Source organism: Etheostoma spectabile, chromosome 12 (genome assembly GCF_008692095.1).
Source record: "Etheostoma spectabile isolate EspeVRDwgs_2016 chromosome 12, UIUC_Espe_1.0, whole genome shotgun sequence".
NCBI classification, from domain to species: Eukaryota; Metazoa; Chordata; class Actinopteri; order Perciformes; family Percidae; genus Etheostoma; species Etheostoma spectabile.
This window is the reverse complement of record NC_045744.1, coordinates 10,359,612-10,381,175: the sequence shown is the minus strand read 5'-3', so window position 1 is coordinate 10,381,175 and position 21,564 is coordinate 10,359,612. Positions and strand designations below refer to the sequence as shown.

The 21,564-nt window shown below is 39.9% G+C and overlaps 1 protein-coding gene across 1 annotated transcript; it reads left to right on the top strand.

Annotated features, from left to right (window-relative positions):
* Positions 1 to 7,239: 7,239 nt before the first annotated feature.
* Positions 7,240 to 20,973, top strand: wnt3a (wingless-type MMTV integration site family, member 3A). Its single transcript, XM_032532281.1, has 4 exons — positions 7,240 to 7,659; positions 12,831 to 13,072; positions 19,568 to 19,833; positions 19,924 to 20,973. Exons 1-4 carry the CDS (start codon positions 7,541 to 7,543, stop codon positions 20,401 to 20,403), a joined length of 1,107 nt encoding a protein of 368 aa, XP_032388172.1. The 5' UTR covers positions 7,240 to 7,540; the 3' UTR covers positions 20,404 to 20,973.
* The last annotated feature ends 591 nt before the right edge of the window (positions 20,974 to 21,564 follow it).

The following is a 21,564-nucleotide window of genomic DNA, read 5'->3' as shown; positions in this document are numbered from 1 at the left end:
GGAGCCAGGAAAGTACAGGTTGCTGTGTGAAGACAGACGATATGGTAGACATATACTGTAGTTAATGGGTCGTGCTCTTGACCAGCAGGTGGTGTTGATGGAATGGTATGATCTGCTTTACTTAGCGTTAATGAAACAAGACAGGGTCCAGCTGAACAGCTGCAGTCTGTGCAGCCTCCTTCTCAGCTGATTGCAACCTTGGATGACCCAGAGCAAAGTGTCACTGTGTGGAAAAGACCAGAGAAGAAGAAGAGACTGGATCAAGGTGGAGACATCCTCTCTCTCTCTCTCTCTCATCAGTTGATAAAAAACACTGCTCCCCAATATGACACACAGGGCTGTTCCTATAATTAAAACTGTGTTGCCTCTTCTTGTTTTCTGGCCTGAGCTTCATCCTGCGTGCTTAATGTGTGACCTCAGCATTAACACAACTATCTGAGTCCCTCTAAGGAAAAACCTTGTGACCTACAAGACTTTAGTTATAGACTAAGTGAGACTTAACAGGCTACAAATGTTGACAGATAGAATGATTTTGCTTTTGGATCTTTTCTTCAGCTTTTGATAGAGTTGCACAATTGATTTTAAACTAAGGTCTTAAGTACTGGTAAGGTATATTGGATACTGTTTTAGATCAAAAGGACATTTTTTTGTGTGGCTATGGGGGACTATAAATCCTCAGTTACACTCATGGAGTACCACAGGGATCAGTCCTCAGTACTTTACTCTTCTTAAGGCTCCTAAAAGCTTTTTGGCCGTAGCCTACGTAAGTGTTCTGAAGTTTATACTTGCGTGCGTTGATGTGTGTGTCAATCTCTGCAGGGCCGGCATGTGTGTGTGTGTGTGTGTGTGTGTGTGGGTGTGTGGTGTGTGGGGGGGGGGGGGGGTGATAAAGAGAGTGAAAGAGTGACAGCAATTAACTTTGGAGCAAGTACTGACTCCATAGGATTAGTGATTGAAAAAAAGTGTCTTCCCTTGTGCTTTCTGACCACTATCAAAAATCTGTTGCAGGAAAAGAAAACCCTCTCCCTGATTTCATGTTGTTTATGGAGAGGGAGAACCAGGAAATGAGCAGGGGGAAATGCTACAATACCAAGCCACAGCCGAGTGACGTGCGTCACCGCGGCATGTAGTTTGAGAGGTGCACGTCAGGCTACCTACCTAGGAATGTAGCCACAGCGTGGATTTTACGCAGAAGTTTAAGTCAAGCTTTATTCTACATGGTGGCTGTTGGTAAAATATTTCAAAAGCATATTTGTATGCAGATGATTGTAGTTCTACCCCTCTTTTGATTTAAATAATTTCATAACTTCTTTCAGTTAAACTCCGATAACTGGCAAGTTTTTAAATGTCGCGAAAGCTCAGGATCACATTTCATAATAGGCATAACATTTAATGATCATCATGTGTCCAATCTTGCATCCTGCTTTTCCAAAATTAAATGTTGGTATCTGCAAAGCACTGTAATTTATACTTTTGTCTCAATTGGATTAATGCAACTCTCTATACATCAATCTATCAAAGCTTCTCAAGACGGTGAGGGAATAGGGTTATCAAATCCATATTAACTGGATGGAGATCTGGTGACTGTGACAGCAATAGATTGACATCACACTCATCAAACCATTTTGCCAACCATCCGTAGTTGAACTGATATCTATCTATCCTCATGATACTGTAACGTACATTACATGACATGTGTAGGTGTATTCTGAGCTTATAAGCAACTAATCTGACCTCCGGGACTATGAAGATTGTTTATATTAGATTTGTCTCCCATGACTTTTCTTATCAGAAGCTGTTTTACACCCTGTATTACCAAGAGGCGAGCAGGCGAGATAGGGACGTCAACACTTGTGGTAATGCCCATCCTGAAGATAAAGTCAAAGCAGAGGCAGACACTTTGCTTTGGTTCCCATGTCTGGAGAACAACGAAGGAGTACAGGGTAAAGTGATGAGTTTTTTCCAGGTGTGAGTTTGTGGGGTGTGTAACTTATTCAGGCACTCAACTCTCCTCTCTTTCCCTTGGAAAGGTTGTATTTCAAAGACAATTAAAAATTAAGTCCTGTTGGCCTGCTTTAATTCATCTTTTCTCTGTCTCTTACTGAACATCTACGTTTGTTTTTGATGAACATCTACAAAAAATTAGCATTTAGCAGCAGAGCAGATTAGATTGAATAATGCATTCTGAGGGATAACAATTTAGGTACTCACAAAGGGTCACTTATAAATTTCCATTCCACTTTATTGTAGACAGAATACCAGCTGAGATTTGTTGCATTGTTTTTTTTAACAAGGGCAGCAGTTTTCAAATTACATTATGTGCTTACATAATTGCAAAAGGGTTCTCCAATGTTTTTCAAGTTAGTTTTTTTTTTTTTTTTTTTAAATGATATCCGATTAGTAAACAGAATGTGCCTTTGGAACATTGGATAAGTGGTTGCTGATAATGGGCAATGTAGGTGCATTAAATATCAGCCACCCACTCTGATCAGCTGATACTCTGTCTATAATTGAGTGGTATGGAGATTTGTAAGTGACCACAAACTTTTGACAGGTAGTATTTACCAGTTTTTTCCTATTTGAAAGGTCAATATTTACAATGGACATTGTAATTCCATTACAATGCTGACATCTAGTGGTGCTGTCACAATTGTACACAACAAAGATCTTAAATTATTGCTGTGGTTAAATTAAAAATTGTATTTGTATGTTGCGTCCTATTTACACACGTGAATGTACAAATGAGCATTAACGGCTTTGTGGCACCTCAGGAAAATATTCATGGAAAAGTCAGTGAAGTAATGAAAATATGATTATTTCAATATTTGTGTATTTGATGATGTAGGTGTAGCTGTGTTTTGTCAAACAGAGGGAGTCTGACTGAGGCCTGTGATGCAGAGCAATGACAAGACTCACATGTCGAACATGACTCGCTCCTTAAGGCCCTTTGCTTAATGACCTCATCGCAGTGAGGTCAACATGGGCACACGTAGGTGCCATGATGTCCTTCTGTTTGCTCTGGGGAAAAACCTGAATGGATGGACTGCAGAGACAACATGGTGACAAACGTGTTGATGGAGATGAATTGAACATAAACCAGTAGTTTGCTGAATACTTTCATTTGTAAAAGTGTATTCACTGTGTGACCATTTCATAAAAAACAAAAACTTGATTGATTTTATTGTATACAGAAGTTAAACATGTTTTACACCCCTTTTAGCACTTATTAAATCTCTTGTTGTATTAAATGATCTACAGTCAGTAGCCATATGCTGAACAGGCATCACATTTTTCACATGCATTTAACACCCTTGCTGCCTTGGCCTCAGTGCCAGTGCTGACAGCTACTGGGGAGAAAAAAGCTCATTTCATAGCTTTTCTATAACTTCCAGATTTCCCCCTTTGCAGCTGCCCAAACTCTCTGGCTCCTCTGTGCAACACTCCAAGTATTAACTCTATGTATGGAAATGATGCCTTACATTTAGGCTGAGTAAAAGTAGGAATACCAAAATGTAAAAACAACACTCCACTACCAGTAAAAGTATTGGATTCAAAGTCAAATTAAAAGTGGTATTACCTAAATTAAAGTAAATCAAAAGTACTCATAATGCATAATGTCAGAGTTGTGTTTTTAAATATTACCACGTACTGTATAAGATTATTGTTATTATTTTATTGAAGGAATTGCACAATATATCAAAAAGTACATTTTCCTCCAGTTTTCCTCTTTTGTAAATAGGAACAAGAACCTCACCCACCCTCCCCATACACTTCCTGGCAGCTAGTATGTTCACAAAAAAAGTAAACATTTCTGTTATGAATGTACATTCTCACAGCTATGCATCAATATTCTTTCAAAGCATAGGCCCACATGTGTCTAACATATTAGGTGGCTCAAATTCAGTAGTTATTTAAAATGTGTCAACCAAAACCAAAACATTACATCTTTCCGGCAAGCAGAAGCTGATGGGGAAGAAGAAGATTTCCAAACCAACAAAATTCTCCACAGGTCAAAAGTGATGTGAATGCAATGATGTCTGACTGGTTTGAATTTAACTCAGGATTTCATCTGCCACACCAAATATTGCTATAAGTGGACAGGACTCCAGTATCACTCGAAGAACCTTGCTAAGTGTTTTAAAAACTATTGTCCAGTAGCCTGAAAGTTGGGGGCAGGACCAGAAAGAATGCACTAGGTTGAATGGAGAAAAAGCAGCTATAGCGTCTGTCCATGGGTATATGTTGTTAAGTCTTGCCTTGCTTAAATGCACGCTATGTAAAACCTTAAGCTGTATGAGCCCCAATCTACCACACGAAGATGAAGAATTGACTGTTTTCAGTGCCTTTGCCCAATATTCCTCAGGCAGGTCTATACCAAGCTCATCCCATATGCTTTTAATTGTGTTTAGGCTTTGATCACCAAGAGACCTCAGCTGAGAATATAGTAGGGAGAGTTGTCCTTTACACAGGGGTGAGAGTAAGTTTGTCCAACACTGTGACGGCAGTGAGATCATGAAAACAAACAAATTCACTCTTAACAAAGTGACAAATCTGTAGATACCTAAAAAACTACAAGGAAGGTTATACCAGCTACACAGATTATCAAAACTGTCAAATATCTTATCTATATATAGAAATGAGATATAGATATGAGACCACTCAAACTCCATTGTCTGAATGTTGAAACAAGTGTAGAAGGGGGGGAAAGATGGTTCTTATAAAAAGGGCCCAGAACCGACACTGATGTTAGCTTATAGTGACAACAAAATTGATTGAAAATTTCGAGAGTGGACAATACAACAGGATTGGATATCAATCTAGAGAGAGACAAAACTGTGCCTCAAGTAGACACCAGAGTGTACCTGGTTGATGGAGCCAAAATGATTTCTTTTATATATTGGATGCCCAATAGTAATGGATAAAACTTGGAGGGCCTAATCTAACCACCTCGCAATCTCTTTGGAAAATGACCTTGTTAACCCTTGGAACCTTATTCTCCCAAATAAACGAGGTAATAGATTGGTTGACCAACTTAAAAAATGACTTGGGTGTGAAGACTGGCAGGCATTGGGGTAAACAAAGAAATCTGGGAAGTATTGTCATCTGTACTGACTGTACTTTCCCTGCCATGGTAGATGATAAACTGCTGTATTGGATTATTATTATCTATGCATAAACCTTTGAGCAGCCTTTTAATAGTGTAGCCGATTTGGGGAGTTATTTTAAGACATAATGAAAACTTCTTTGTATAATCTGCAACAATGCATTATATTTCATATAGTGGTCATAGGTTTTCCATGTAAAATCTGCAAAGTAACAAGTAATTATTGCTGTCAAATAAATGTGATGAAAAAAAGTAAAATATATTCCTATGAAATACCTTTAACATTTCACCAAAGTACAGAACTTGAATAAATTTACTTAGTTACATTCCACTACTGGATGATAAAGCAGGCATATACAGTAGGTGGCGTGCCTCAGTCTTATGTATCACTGTCACATGAGAGTTTTAACTTCAGTCGGTTTGTCTTTTTGTCTTTTTTGTCTTTGCCAGGGTTGCAGTGTATAACAATCTCCACTAGATGGCGCTACCATCTTTAGGCTTCGAGGCGTGTGCACCATGTTTTGTCTCCTCCAAGCGAGTCATTAAAGTTAAGCATGTGAACACTTTTTGGAAACTAGACAATGACAACAATAACAGGTTTGACTGAACTGTTTGACTAAATGTCGCATAAATATGAAGATATCCAAATTAACTCGAACGGGTGAAGTAAACAAAACTCAAAAGCTCACAGAACAGAATCCGACCAAATAAACCACAATATTTAAATTAAAAATTAGAATAAAATTTGTTTCTGTTTTGATGGTAGAAAATTGGTTACAGTTGTTTTAACCTACAAATACAAAGTCTACCATTGGGCTGATTGACAGCTGTCTGACATTAACATAAGTTAAGAATGCATGTCCTTCTGCATGCTTCTGCTGACTGTGTTAAACAGCAATGTGAAAAAACAACAGTCAATGCAGCTTCATTAATATCCACATTTAATTTCATTGGACGTTAACTGTTTTTTTTTTTTTTTTGCTGTTATTGGCTGCCTTGGGGTGACATTTTTCATACACACCAAGCCAGAAACGTACACTAAATCTTATTAAAACCTAATTGAATTTTATATCATTGTATGTAAAATAAAAATGTATTAAATACACTTTTATTAGTATTAGTAGTAGTAGTAGTAGTAATATTAATAGTAGTAGTAGTAGTAGTAGTAGTAGTAGTTGTTGTTGTTGTTGTTGTTGTTGTTGATGTATTATTATTATTATTATTATTATTAGCCTGTTATATGGTATACTAAACAACAACACGTGTTGACTAAAAATAATGAAATTAACAGGGAAAGTGTTCAAAAATTGTCTCACACAGTCACTGATGTTGCACAAGGAGGACTAGGTTTTTTCTTGTTATCGTCATGTATGCATCAGTGCCTGTAAATGGAGATGCCTCCCATTAGATCACCTATCAACAGCCACTTGACATTGAGAAAGAGAAACAGACGACTGCCATTTAAACTCAGTGGTGCGGCCAATTCGATCGAATATTTTCGTTGGAACAAACAGACTGGCAGCTCATCATCCAGGCAGCTTTTAAGTCAGGCTCTTCAAGCTGTGAACAGTTATAAACAGTGCAGGAAGTAATACCACGTGGGTAAAAAAAACGTTTCCTTCCTTAAGTAATGCTCAAAATATGCCCTTTTATCTGAACCTGGATGCGTAATGATTTTTGCCATTTTATAATCTCAGCATATTTTAAAAGAGCAAACAGTATAGTGACAGCCAGACTATTTTTGTTTTTATTTCACATATTAAAGAATAAATAAATACATGCAATAGATGGCCAAATAAGTAAGGATTTCTTCAGAAAAATCCGATAGCAATTTGTCAATTATCCCGTTTTATTCAGTTCATCGTGAATCCATCAGTCCGTAGAAAAAAACTTCTCAATTTCTAATTTTATGGCAAGCAGGTACAAATAAGGACGGGAGCCTATAATGGTCTCAAGCAATTCACACATATTTATTTCTGCATTTTAGAAGCCTCAAGCCAGGGAGTGAAATCCGGACAGGTTGTTATAGCTACGCAATCCACAGGGGTTCCGATGTCTATTTAAAACCCCTCAGACCCTCCCTCTCTCCTTTAAACAACATTATATATCACACACACTGCATGCTAATGCGACCAATTCTCAATGAGCACTAAAACACATCTTAAAATTGGCTCGTTGTCTGAGTTCAAACTGCCTGACTAGGCAACAGAGGAAACATATCATCAGAATCCCCCCTTTGGCAATACCTGCTGATTGGGTCCTAAAAAAAAAAAAAAGCAAGCAGCTTTTAACTTTTAATATTTGGCTCCCGAGTTCTGCCACGAGTAGGCTAGTCGCGTAAAATAGATTATCCCTCAGTGTTTTTTGGAGGATAGAAATTAAAATCCAGCCGTGCAGATTCGTTTTCTTTTATCTTTGTAAAATCGCAGTGAGCGTATGAGCGCGCATGTAGGCTTTCTGAGAAGTTTTAGCGAAACTTTAAGGATGATATACCTTGGATGTTTCCTGTTGCTCTGTGGGCTTACGCATGTCATGGCAAGTTATCCCATCTGGTGGTAAGTTTTATTTTCATTAGGCCATATGCCGGAACGAATCTTTTGAAACGTTGTGAAGTATCTGATGATCCGCTTGTGTGTCAGTTTGAGTGCTTATGATTCTAATTTCATTTCTCGCAGCAGCGGAACATTTAGCTGCACTGATGGTGAAGCTGTTTAGAGCAATGAGTTGCAAAAGATGGCTTAACAACCAGACGAGAAGAAAAGTAATGACGTTTTTAAATTGAAAAATATAGCAGAAAACGGACTTGCAGAAAACAAACGAAACAGCATAATTACATAGAATTTTATGTTTATTTTTTAATGCCATGATGCCCGATGTTTGCAATATTAACGACGCAATTTAACGGAGCAATTTCCGTTTTCATAGTGCAGCAGGTGCAAAGTTTGGGTGTGCGCGCGCGCTTGAATGTGTGTTTGTGTGTGCGTGCGTGCGTGCGTGCGTGCGTGCGTGCGTGTGTTGGTGTGGTGGTGTGTGTGTGTGTGTGTGTGTGTGTGTGTGTGTGTGTGTGTGTGTGTGTGTGTGTGTGTGTGTCCACTCATATAGGGCCCAAATGGCACAGAAAAAATATGAAATCTTGCCCTGGGTTTGACCTTAATGTCTGGGACAAACTGATAAAACATGTTGTATGTGCATATGTAATTTGCTGCACGTTGGCAATGTCATGAGGATAATCAGTAGGCTACATTATTGGAAATATAATCATTTCATTTTTTCAGAGTTGGTATCCTCTTTTTCTTTTAATGAAACATAACTGTGGGCTTAATAATCAAATTCACAGTTTGCAGTGTGATAGCAACCTTTTCCTTAATGAACATCATGGACGTCTCGAATACAACACTGTTTTTTCCATCAATTTATTCGCTGTCTGAAAGTCCTAAAAAATCAAAACTGATGCTTTTGTTGCATTATCTTCTTTCTAATTTTAATCACCCAAGGTAGCACATAGCCACTGCACAACATGCACTAATGAGAATGTAAATCAATTATAAAGCAACCTATAATTCTTCATATTTAAGAAACTGACAAACATCACTAACTGAGACTATTTTTTCACATTGTATTTTTGTATAAATGTATTGTCTCATTTTTAGAAGCTGCTGTCTGGTTTCACAGTGTTCATGCTTGATCCATCAGCGACACACATCCATCACAAATGTCTTGTTAACACTAAACTAACAACTGATGTGTGTTTTATATTTTTTTTAAATCTTTCTGTATTTGGTTTTGCTTAGTTATTGGGTGTTCCCACTACTTCTCTTAATGTAGTTAACGGTGGTAATACTGATGTGAAACTAATTACACGCACAGCTGGAAGGAAATCCTGATATAACAGTGGGTGGGGAAAAAAACTGAAAGTTAGTTTATACAGTCACACAGGACGCTCTACCAACTTGATGTTCACTAAGATTTTGTGTTTTATCATGATATCTGATATTTTTTGCTCCTTTTTTGTTGATGCCTGTGTGTGTGAGCCATTTTATAGCTCTGCTGATTGACACACATGCACACTGGCCTTGAATTTCAATCTCCATAAGAGCTTCTTTTTTTCCATTTATTTTTTTGTGGAGCTTGTTACAAATGACACAATGGAAGGTAGGTTTCCATTCAGTCATGACAAAACTACACCAAGTCTAGCTTATGTGTTCATGGTTTGATTTTGGAGGATGGGTCAGGTCTTTGATTAAAGAGTGTAACTACAGAAGCAAAAGAGTGGCAGGTAAACATTACGGCAGCAAATTTGCTGTATCACTCCTACTAATGCAAACAATCTGCAGATGTAGCACATGAAGTCACCTTAAGTTGAACATTCTTGACGTAATACTAATGGGGGGTTCATGCAGGACTACTGCTGTGTTTTTTGTTTCATAGCAACTCATCCCAAGTCAAATAGCGTGGTTCCTTTTGGATTGCGCTCAATACTGCAGCATGTCAGCTACCATGAGCTTTCACTTATGTGAAAAACTACCGGTGATGTTTTGCTGACAGACTCTGCTTCAAGTGGCCATCGGAGCTGCATCACATTCAACTTCTGTGCCACAGTAGTCTCTGGGGATAGGGATATGCACTAAGACAGGTTCTTGTCTGTCTCTACTCGACCTGCCATGACATAGCCTAGCTGCACCCGCCACCCCGCCGCCCCCTTCCCCAGTCCACCCCACCTTAGAAGATAAATACCTGGAGGAGAAAGCTTGCCGCACATTCCTTTTCCCAAACATATTCTCTTGATGTCAAAGTCGGCTCCAAGGCCCCAGGGCCCACAAGTAAAGTGGTAATTCTAAGGTACCCTGCTTGGGCTTGCTGAAATATGCATTAAACCTATGCTGGATGCAGTTAGATGAGAGTGGGAAAGTCGGTACTGAGACAAAAATTGAATATGATATATACTTATATATTTATTTGCAAGTCAGTTTACAATAAAGTGTTCATTTGACAACATATATTAATAATAGCATTAGTGAATCTTCTTGTATGACCCCTTACACTTGCCCTTTCTTTGCAGGGCATCAGGTGTGAGGTGGATAAATGGATTTTTCTGGTGAAATTATGAAAAAAAACAACGGCAAAAGCATTCAATAGATGCTTAAAATCCAGGCAACGTCAGTATTTAAGTTTTAAATATTTGTTAGAGCTATCTAACAGTTCTGGTCTTTATGCAACAGCTCCTTAAAACCAAAATCATAAATCATCCTTGGTGGAACAAGCCCTGCCTCCACTTTTAGGCCATTTCCTAACACAGTAAGAGGTGGCATGGATCACTCAGCCCCATTGAGACAGACACAGAGACGCTCATGAGTGGAGCAACTGAAGCACATTGATTCATGGTGGTTTTATTTGGCAGGGTTTAGGAATACTACCTTGCAGAAATGCACCCAAAAAGACCCTCACAGGTGTAGTCCTGATGAGTAGTTAGGCTCATTATAGACTCTTGATCAAAGAGGAAACTTGTACATGACCTTAATTTTGCTGTTCAGACACGTTTTGTGCTCATTCACTAATGCAAAAAATCTTTGTCAATGATGGAGTTGATGAAAGCGCCCCAGAACACCTCAGAGACACCACATTTATTCCCTGTAGAGCAAAAAGAAGCAGAGGAGGTTAAAGACCAGACTGACAGGGGACTACTATCTTTAAAAAGAATTTGCAGGCCTGCAGCTCTTGTTTTCACCTCCTTCAGTCCTACTAAGCACCTCACAACGATGAACCTCTGATGGATTGTTGTACACGGTTTTCTGAGTGTTTGTTGTGCATGTCAGAGGCAAACAAAAAGTCTGCACCAGTTTGCGATGTCTACTCAGGTTTCTGCAGGGAAAGATGTGCTTCAGGGTGTACGGACTGACAAAGGCCAAAGAGAGGTTAGTGTGTAATCGGAGTGCCCTTGTTTACTGATGGATGTTGCAAACAAACTGTAGGCAAATGTGATTTCCTCTGGACTCAACTTGCCATTGCTCGCTTACTGGATGTTTCATTTATGATTAACTATAGTGGTCTAGTCTGTTGAAATTAGGCGAGAAATTTTGTTTGAACCAGTGTGACACATAACTTTGACATTTGCTCAAGGGAAATAACAGGGGTTTACTCAACAGGTCAGTGTATGGCTTACACACACCTTGACAACAGACAACATTAAAGTGTAATATTAAAAATTAAATTAAATTAGCCTTTTAAATTCAACTTATAATTGAGGTATTCAAGGTCAACATGTTTTGCTGCCATCATGGTCAGGCAGGGGTCAGGTGGCTGAGGAGATCTTTTCTTGAGCTGTGTGTTTTTAAAGAAAGCAGCCTGAGGCCAATGTCAGGACTTTTGGTAATCTTGATGTGATCAGCGATTAGTCCTTGAACAACAGTGAACGGGTCAACAGACAGCGAGCTAACTGAGTGGCAAAAGACTACACAACTGCTCTGGCTTTGCCTATGTGCAACAGCCATAGTAACTGTTATCAAGCCCACATCACTGAGGGGCGGATCAGCAGATTACTGCTGCCAGTGTTCACTCTTTAATAGACAGTTTAGGTGACATGTAGACTGGAATTCCAACAAGCTTGTCAAAGATAATAGGAACTGTGCTATTAAATTATGAAGTAGTTAAAATATTGATTTTGGTGATGTTTCAATAAAAAATGAGCAACTCAGGTCAGCGGGTCATGCACAACATATAAATCCTTTTAATAAAGAGCGTAACAAATCAAGCTAATTATCCATCTTTAGTGTGAGCCAATAAGGCTTTATGTGATGTGGAAATTCCAATAAATGGTCATGTAAAAGCACAGTACCGCAAAATTGATTAAATTACATACTCTGCAATGATCCAATGGATATCCCATTTCAATGATTACTACTTACTAAAAGTCCTAATTGAGAGGACACAGAAAAGAAAGACAGAAAGACCTAGAGAAAGCAACATAGAACAAGACAGAGAGATGTAATCAGTGAACCAAGTTTGCACTTGTTGTATCCCAGAATATCTTCCTCAAAGGAAAAGAAGGGGGTTGGGTTCTGTGTTACACTTAATACACTCTCTGAAGTTTCAATGTAGGGTTTGCACTCTTATTACCCTAAGCCAAAGGCCTGTTAAGTGTGCGGACAGTTAATAACAAGGTGTAGTTTTCCAAGTTGTCAGCTTAAGGTCTATGAAGACCTCGAGATGCATTGTGGACTTTCATCTTACACAGCAACACTGGCTGCTTCTAGGTAGCAGGGCTACAATTTCAATACACACAAAGGGCAGGTGTCTGCAGAGAGGGTAGTTGAAGGGATAAAGAATGGATGCCTAATGGTGGCATCTAATACAGCAAATAAACACACACAATCAAACTCAGACATAGAATTACACTGCACCTGCAGAGGGAAATTAGTCTGCCACTTAAGAAACCTTTTATACGTCACATACAATAGTACAGTACAATGTAATGAAGGTCAGTCTCCAGAATCCTAAACATTAAGAGCAGTGGACAGCCACATAGGGCCCAGGTAACATCTCGGGGTTTAGTGTCTAGTGTAAGGACACTTCAACATGCAGACAGGAGGAGTCAGGGATTGATCCGCCAATCTTGTGGTTGAGGAACAACCAACTCTACCTCTGTGTTGTTAAGTAAATGGACAAAGACAGACAGATAAACTGCAATCATGAAAATGTACTGACAATGTGACTTCCTCTCACCTTGAAGGTCACTAGCAGTGGGCCACCAGTACTCATCACTGGGCACTCAACCCATCCTCTGTGGCAGCATCCCGGGTCTGGTGCCTAAGCAGCTGCGTTTCTGCCGGAACTACGTGGAAATCATGCCCAGTGTGGCCGAGGGTGTGAAGATTGGCATCCAGGAGTGCCAGCACCAGTTCCGAGGCCGACGCTGGAACTGCACCACGGTCAATGACAATCTGGCCATTTTTGGGCCAGTGTTAGATAAAGGTAATTTTACACACACAAACACATCCATGTGGACTTAATAACATGTGCAGTGTGCTTTCTTTAACATCATCATAGTTCACATGTGCAGCCTTTTTTCATGCAAAAAAACTAAAACGCAGGTAGCCGATATTTGTGTTTCAACTCCCCCAAAAGATTACTGGTGTTTTTACTTTGGCACCATCCGAGTGGTTTACTTGGCTCATTTGTGATAAACAGACGTCAAAGCTGTCAACGATATTTACCTTTTTTAAACCAGCTTTTGAAAGATCATTTGCAAAAGTTGTACTTGCCCAATTTCAAAGTAAGCGGCTGTCAAGAATCTACATAACCAGGAAAAATATGACACACATAACCAAAATGTGTATATTCTACAGAACAACCACAACAAATGAATTGGCAAGACCTAGTTTTGTGAAGATAGTCTTGGAAGGAAAATATAATGCTTTGAGTGACTGCATGTAATGTTTCACCAAAAATACTTTTACTTTGGTGATGCTGTCTGACCCTACCAGCCTCAAATTATGTTTCTAAGTTTCTAGTTAAGTTCTTAGAAGTTATTAGTTCTTTAAACCACCTGCAAAAAGACTTCACTGAAAAAAATGAAAGATACTTATTGTATCACTATGCTGATTTACTCTTCCATTAACAATTCTATATTCTCTCCGTCTTATATTTGCATTGGAAGAGCTGCACTCCCTGTGTGCATCATTCATTATGCTCATTCAAACCCTTGTTTAAATAGTCTGTAGACTGAACAAGCTCTGAGCAGCCTTTATGCATGAAATAATGTACACAATAGAGACGAGTGAGTTCTGTCTTGTTGGAGTTTTCTTCAGGAGGGAATCCCCTGGGATTGTTCTTCTGTACAATCCTCTGAAGTGCCTTGCACAACACTGCAAACTGAGTTATGGAGTATTTCAAAATACATTTTTTCAATTAGATTCTGTGAGGATATATTGAGACTTTCAATTGTGTGTCAATTTTGATCTACAAATGGGCTCAGGCTGCAGAAATCCCCACTGTGCTGGTAGGTAGATATTTTTTTTACCTCCAAGCAGAGCCAGCACAGCTGTTTCCACCTGAAAAATGTCCAAGAATGGTGTGGACCAAATATGGTGTCCCAAGATGCTCTTTTCTGGGTTTTCTTTTTTCCATCTGTGCTACGTCTTGCTAAATCTAAAATGAGTTACAGGCTCAGAAATGAAGAATGAGCGCAAAACATAGGGAAGGTTGGGGATCTAAACCTGTCACATAGTTTACAGAAGATTGATGGAAACAAAGACGGTCGTAGGTTACGTAGGGCAATTGCTTTTAATAAACTCCTGAGCCAGTTAATAGAAGAGGCTTGAACTCAAGTAGGTGGCTAACGATGGGGTTCTCAATCCGAGCCCTATTGTGGTGCAAAATGCCACCACAGCTCTCCCATTGCCTTCCCTCCCAGGCCTGAAGCTACTGGGCTTTAGTAAATCATTTTGATTGGATTAAGGTCACTGAGGCCCTTAATAATGTGAGAGGTCAAAGTGGCTGGATTAAGTGCCTTTGTCAGAGGCCAATGAAAGTGACTTGGGCTCACAGGCCTTTGATAGGGCTTAGTAGGAGAGGGCTTCCATTTCATTGGATTTGATTGATGCTGGTGTTTGTCTGTGCAACAGGGCCATTGTCCTCACTGGTGTCTGTTTGTCTGTGAATCAGACTGTTTTGTGTCGGTTTCCTCCTGTCTTTTTGGGAGCCAAAGCTGAAAGGAAGAGTAGGTGCCTTTATAGGCTTCAGGGGCTTAGTTCCTATCAGTTAGTCCATGACTGCCCATGTCCTCCTCACCTTCACTGAGGACATTAAAAGTTTGTTTTACAGAGGTGGATTAAAAACTGCATAAGTACTAGAAGAATGAAAGAAAACTACCATTAAAGAGAGAAGGCATTCTGTGAATTGAGTTGAGACTACAGTTTAATATAATGGAAAACCTTTTTTAGTTTCTACTTGTGGAAAAATGCTTTGGTCACTTACGCAACCTGCTTTCAAATTTTTATGCATAAACATGCTTATACAAATTGGGACTATACATTGGCTTGACCACACACAAACACTCATCTATCTAAATACAGACTGTCACGCATACTCAACCTCATGCACCAAAACATAGAAGAGTTAAGTTTCTCCTGCCTTTAAAATTCTTACATACTTCTTCTATGTGCATGTTCTTTCTCCCTTTTACATGGCCTGATTGTCTCTCAATGTTTTTCTCTCACTCCACACCCCAAATCACAATCCCTACCTCTAGGCTATGTCTGCGTCAGCAATCATTAATTTACATTAACTAAAGTGTCAAAACATGCACTGCTGGAATCTGCCTGTGATGAAAGCTAATACAGAGCTGTGCAGGTGTACTTAGTCTGCAGAACTCATTCCAGCACCATTCCTGCATTCTTTGTGTTTCCAGAGCACCTACCAACTATATGGGTATGATCAGGCTCCAGTTTATGAGTCATATGATAAAATGAGTGAGGGCAACTTTGATACGAAAAGCGGACAGTCACAATTGTGCAGGTGTCACCACCCCACACAGGTATAGACATGCATCACCAGTATTCTACTTGAAACCATTAAATCCACGTAAGGTTTACAGGACACTCCTATTACGTAATATATAAAGCATTTGGAATGTATTGCAAAGTTCAATACTGACTTATCTAACCATTCCCTGTAGGCACCTCTGCCTCTGCAAAGTCTGTATACCAGGAAATCCACCTAACAAATTAACCTAAATCATTAAGTCTCAACTAAACTAACTGGGAAAAGGTCAGGGGATGTAGGTTACGACCTATGACCTGAGGATGAGAAGGTGTAACTATTTAGGATGAGCTAAGAGGTCCATGCTTCTCATGAGACGCATGTCTCTCCATGCTGGGGGAGGGAAACTAGCACACCAGTATATCATTAACTCTAGGCTAGAAAGAAAGAAGGGGTGTGGTAAATGGAGTTGATGGGGGGACCTTAGCCCCACTCCCTGCTGGGCACTGCTCAGAGCACAATATCTTTGCAACCATGAGATTAAGCAGAAGAAAAAGTGCTTTTCCCAATTCACACGCCCTTTAGATTGTTTTATTAAACCATTTGAATAGGGATTTCCCCGTCTGCCGACAAGCAGGGTTCAGCCAATGCATAGTTCTCTGTTGCTATGACTTAACTTGGTCCCCACTAATCACTGGCCAGGGCAAATTTCATATAAAATATCTGGGGCCATTGTGGGACTAACACAGCGTGACAGTGGCAGCACAATAGGGGATTCAACCCCCCAGCAGGTTGTAGGGACCACTTGGCCTGCCAGGGTCTGGCAAAGTTTGGTGGAGGAGCATTGTCTGAGTAAGAGGGTCCTAAAATACCATAAATTGGTCATTAAATCAAGTAAAGCAGAGCAACTACTGTAAGAGCTTTCCAGGTAAAGGAAGTGTTATTACAGGTGTGTAGCCCGTGTCGTATGAAACACAAAGTATGATACATAGACATTCTCAATAATATTTCAAAATTGGAACACTTATATAACTTTTGTGTAAATGCTTCAACCCCACACCAGGGGAAAATATTCCTTGGAAATCAAAATCAGAATCAGAAAAAGATTTATTGCCAAGTAAGTAAGACTTGGAAAGAATTTGGCTTTGCGGATAGTGCACAAATGAACATTTACACATAAAAAGGAAATATACAAGACATTTTAAAGAAACAATAACATAAATAAACAAATATATATAACTGCTTAACAATGGGAAAAGAACGGTGTATGGTTATATGTAAGATGCATGGAGATGCGGGGGGATGTGCAAAGAATTTAGTACATATTGTGCAGTGGACAGGTTGCAGTCTAGCCTGGCTCCGCTCTCCTAAGAACTTCCGCTCAATTTTCATTTTCCTTCAGTACTCCGTCTGGGTTTGCGGTATATTCGCAGGTTTTCTCCGGCCAAATATTTGGCGGTCCAATCACCGAACAGAGGGAGTGGCAGAGAACGATGGTAACCTTCGGTGAGTTTCGTACTAATGGAGGTGGAGAAAGATGCGGGCGGAGAAAGATGATCTTTGCTGAGTTTTGTTGGTGGCCATGATGTTGTGGCCCTCCTTCCTAAAAGTTTGATTTTCCAGCTCGCTCCAACAACGGTGAAGGAGTTAGCCAAGGCTAACGTTAGCGATGCTAAGCCAATATCACAACCAAACGTTTGTGATTGGTTATGGCAGATCCAGAGTGGCTCTGGGCAGATCCAGTAGTTTTAAACTTCAACAGAGTGCCCGCCTTCAAGGAAATTAACACTTGTCAATGGAGAAGGGTCAGGGTAGTTATAGTCCAGGATGGTCGTTAATGTAACATGTAGTAAATAGGGGTGGAGGTTAAGAGGGATCCGGGCCTTGTTAATGAGGTTGACTGCTGAGTGGAAGAAACTGTTTTTGTGGCATGAGGTTTTGGTCCTGATAGACCGCAGGTTCCTGCCAGAGAGGAGTGTATCAAAAAGTTTGTGTCAGGGGTGGAAGGGATCAGCCACAAATTTTTCTGCCCGCCTCAGGGTCCTGGAGACGTTCAGGTCCTGGAGAGACGGCACATTGCAGCCAATTACCTTCCCAGCAAAACAGATGATATGCTGCAGTCTTGGTGGTGGCAACAGCGTACCACAAGGTGATGGAGGAGGAGAGGATGGACCCAATGATGGCAGAGTAGAAGTGCCACATCATTGTCTTTGGCAGGTTAAACTTCCGGTTAAAAAGTACATCCTCTGCTGTTCCTTTTTAAAGAGGGAGCTGCATTTCTTTGAAAATCAAGTCACTTTAATAGAGTGTGGTGGCCCTAAGAGACATGTTTTATTTGTCCTTAGCTGATCCACCCACACACACACAGACATAATAAATATTCCCCGGCCCTTCTCTTTTGGTAATTTTAACTCGAGATAATCCTCTTTTCCTCTCCCATTTGAACTCCTCCACCCCTTTATGCTCCAAAGCCTTATAGCCAGTCACCCATAAGGCCACGTTTTCGAACAAGTTACCCAGAGGGTTAAGGTCAACATATCTTCCCACTTTTTATAAATAATGACAAACGTTTTGTGATGCACTAAATAAAATTATGTTTCTATGCTGATGATACAGAATTTCTTATCATCCTTGTTATCCATAAATGCAATTCATTTTGTAGACATCTTGACATTTTAGATGGATGTAAGATAAACACCACATGCATTCATTTGAACTCACTTGTAGCTTTTACTTTGTTGGTTTTAGAGAATATTTGGGGATATGTAATTAATCACTTTAGACATCTTACAGCCCTTTGCTATCTTGATTGTAAAGAAAATAATACAATATCCAAGTGAAATCTGTGGTGGATGCAGTAAGTGTGACTCTAGGAAAGAGAGCAGAGGTTCAGATGTATCGTGAACATTAGTAACCTTGAGGGTATACAATAGCGATATAAGTGGGTGGTAAGGATGTCAGTATGCCTTTTTCTCTTGCATCATTGTTTCAAATGCCCTTTAGTCCTTAAACTGGTTGGAACCTGTTGTAAGGGAGGAGTTTCTACTCCCTTTAGCTTTATACTCCTCCCTTCTTTCGTTTCTTTCTTTCCCTGTCATTCTTCTTCTTTGGACAGAAGCATGGACTGCTTCTTTATAACCCTAACCCTATCACACACACATGCACACACACAATCCCAAATTTCCCTATTGATCTTTAACCCTCTCTGTCAATTTCTTCACTCTTCTTTTGTTTGTTCATTTTTATATGTACACCTGGTGTTTTTACTTTATTTTTCTTGTTCTCTCTGGATCTTTTCTTGTGATTGTGCAAGATCATACAATCACATATATTCAAGGCAAAAGTCCTGCCATAATGAATTTTGTTAAATGCTAACGCAAAATAATAAGTCTTCTTCCCTCCTATAACTGAAAAAATGTTGTTTGGGATTGCATTTCTGGACACTGCAGTCTCATCTTATTGTTGTGTCTATGATTTGTTTCCTAACCTTTCAGAAGCTTAATTGAGTCTCTTAATTATAGGCCTGTCAGGCCTGTCTCTTCCTCTCATCTCTCTGGAAGATCCTGATCCCTCTGAGTCATCAGTTAGCTATGTCAGACAGAGGCACTGAGGCCTTGCTGGCTTTATTCAGAGACAGGACGATTGATGTCTGAGCTGAATGAACAAACACTCTGATACACCTTGGTGTATACAACCGAAACACATGAAGTCAACAAAAGTAATGAACTCTAAAGTATGTATAGTTTATTTGTTGTTGTTGCTAGCTTGGATTGAGAAACATTTGCTTATGCAATCATACAAAACCAAAAACAAGGAGCTATCCATATAATCAGGTAGTGACCTACATTCTCTAGCAATTATAGGACAATGTTTCTATTTAATCCAGAAAATAATCATTAGAAATTTATTTCTTACTCTGCAGGATGTTGCCTACGAGTATTTTTCCAATGCTCCATGTCTTACAGATTTCTGAACTTCTCTTTCCAGCCACTCGAGAGTCAGCATTTGTCCATGCTATTGCCTCTGCGGGAGTGGCATTTGCAGTGACTCGTGCCTGCGCTGAGGGTTCAGCAACCATCTGTGGATGTGACACACGCCACAAGCCCCCCCCTGGTGAGGGATGGAAGTGGGGTGGCTGCAGTGAGGATGTGAAGTTTGGGAGCATGGTGTCCCGGGAGTTTGCTGATGCGCGAGAGAATCGCCCAGATGCACGTTCAGCCATGAACCGCCAAAACAATGAGGCAGGAAGAATGGTGAGAAAAAGAAGCTCTTTTGCGGATTGTGTTGTAGCAGTTTTTCTACTTTCAGATGTTTGATTAACACTTAGATTTTGTTATCTTTAGTCCCTTGATGACAACATGTTCCTGAAGTGTAAGTGCCATGGACTGTCAGGCAGCTGTGAGGTCAAGACATGCTGGTGGTCTCAGCCTGACTTCCGAGTTATTGGCGACTACATGAAGGATAAGTATGACAGCGCATCAGAGATGGTGGTGGAGAAACATAAGGAGTCGCGTGGATGGGTGGAGACCCTGAGACCCAAGTACAACTACTTCAAACCCCCCACAGAGCGCGACCTGGTTTACTATGAAAGCTCACCCAATTTCTGTGACCCCAATCCAGAGACCGGCTCCTTTGGTACCCGCGATCGCATCTGCAATCTGACATCCCATGGCATAGACGGGTGTGACCTCCTCTGCTGCGGCAGAGGCCACAACACCAGGACTGAGAAGAGAAAGGAGAAGTGTCACTGTATTTTCCACTGGTGCTGCTACGTCAGCTGTCAGGAGTGTGTGAGGGTCTACGACGTGCACACCTGCAAATAAGGACGTCTGGTTCTCACCTTTTCTCACCAAAATGACTTCAGTAGGCAGAGGAACAAATACAGCAACTTATCTACAAGACATGAGAGACTGAAGAGCTGTCTGATTGGTCCTTGGACTCCAGTGGCAAACGTAGCAGATTTGTGTTTTGTGCCAAAAAGAGCCAGTCGCTGCCTAATCAACTGAATGGATTGAGTAGATGTTGACATCACAAATCGTCATCATATTAACAGTGATGATGGTGATGATGACAACCCTGTTTATATCTCCAGCGATGACGAAAGCGTTTTCATGTACTGACGTAGGAAAGGAGAACTGTTGGCCAATTGACAAACACCATATTGGTGATTTTTTTTCTGTGTTCCAAATAGTTACATTTGTTGAGAATAGTACAGCACGGCCAATGCTTTTAAGTCTACGGGGCAAACACTGAAAGTGTCACATTTTCGTCAATGTTTAATCATTACTTGTTTTTGCCACACAAAAGGGACATTTGTGAGCAACTTACATGATCAGACACTCAACAGCATGCATTATTCTCAACATTATAAGTATCTGAAAACTAACATTGTTGTGTGAATGAGGTTTTTTTAGTGTTTTAATGTTACTGATGTCTGGGTAAGAATGCACTTGCATCTGAGTGAATGTAGTTATTATGCTGCAATGTGTTTACATATTCTAAAGCTAACAACTTAACATCTGCTTTCAATTACTAATTTTATCTTGAGACTAAACATGAGCCACATCAACTGAACATCGGCAAAACAAGAATATACAGTCTGCACATTGTCGTGAAACACCATAAAAACACTGGAAGCTTTTTTTTTAAGTAACAATGCTTTGAACAACATCAATAGTTACGACCAAAGACAAGTAAAGAAAAAAACCCTGTAAGTCTGAGGTGGTCAGAGAGTTGTAAATGAATCTGAAAGGTCAGCACTTGTGTCCCATTGAGAAATATGAAGCATGTTCTCCTTGTTTTTATCAGTATTAGCAATGTCTCATGTGAATGGGCGTGGGGAAAACTGTTATTTATAAAAGGGATATCTCCACTATATTTTTGTTTAATTTACACACATATACTATTCTTTTATTTTGATATTTGATGAAATAGAGGTCAACTCTGTACTCCCTGATAAAATAAAACAAAAATGGCAAAAGAAA

What these genes read in the sequence shown, in the direction of transcription:
- wnt3a (XM_032532281.1), top strand. Translation starts at nt 7,541, where the DNA reads ATGAGCGCGCATGTAGGCTTTCTGAGAAGTTTTAGCGAAACTTTAAGG. An exon ending in GCAAGTTATCCCATCTGGTG is followed by an intron (nt 7,660 to 12,830) that starts GTAAGTTTTATT and finishes CTCACCTTGAAG; the next exon opens with GTCACTAGCAGTGGGCCACC. An exon ending in TGGGCCAGTGTTAGATAAAG is followed by an intron (nt 13,073 to 19,567) that starts GTAATTTTACAC and finishes TTCTCTTTCCAG; the next exon opens with CCACTCGAGAGTCAGCATTT.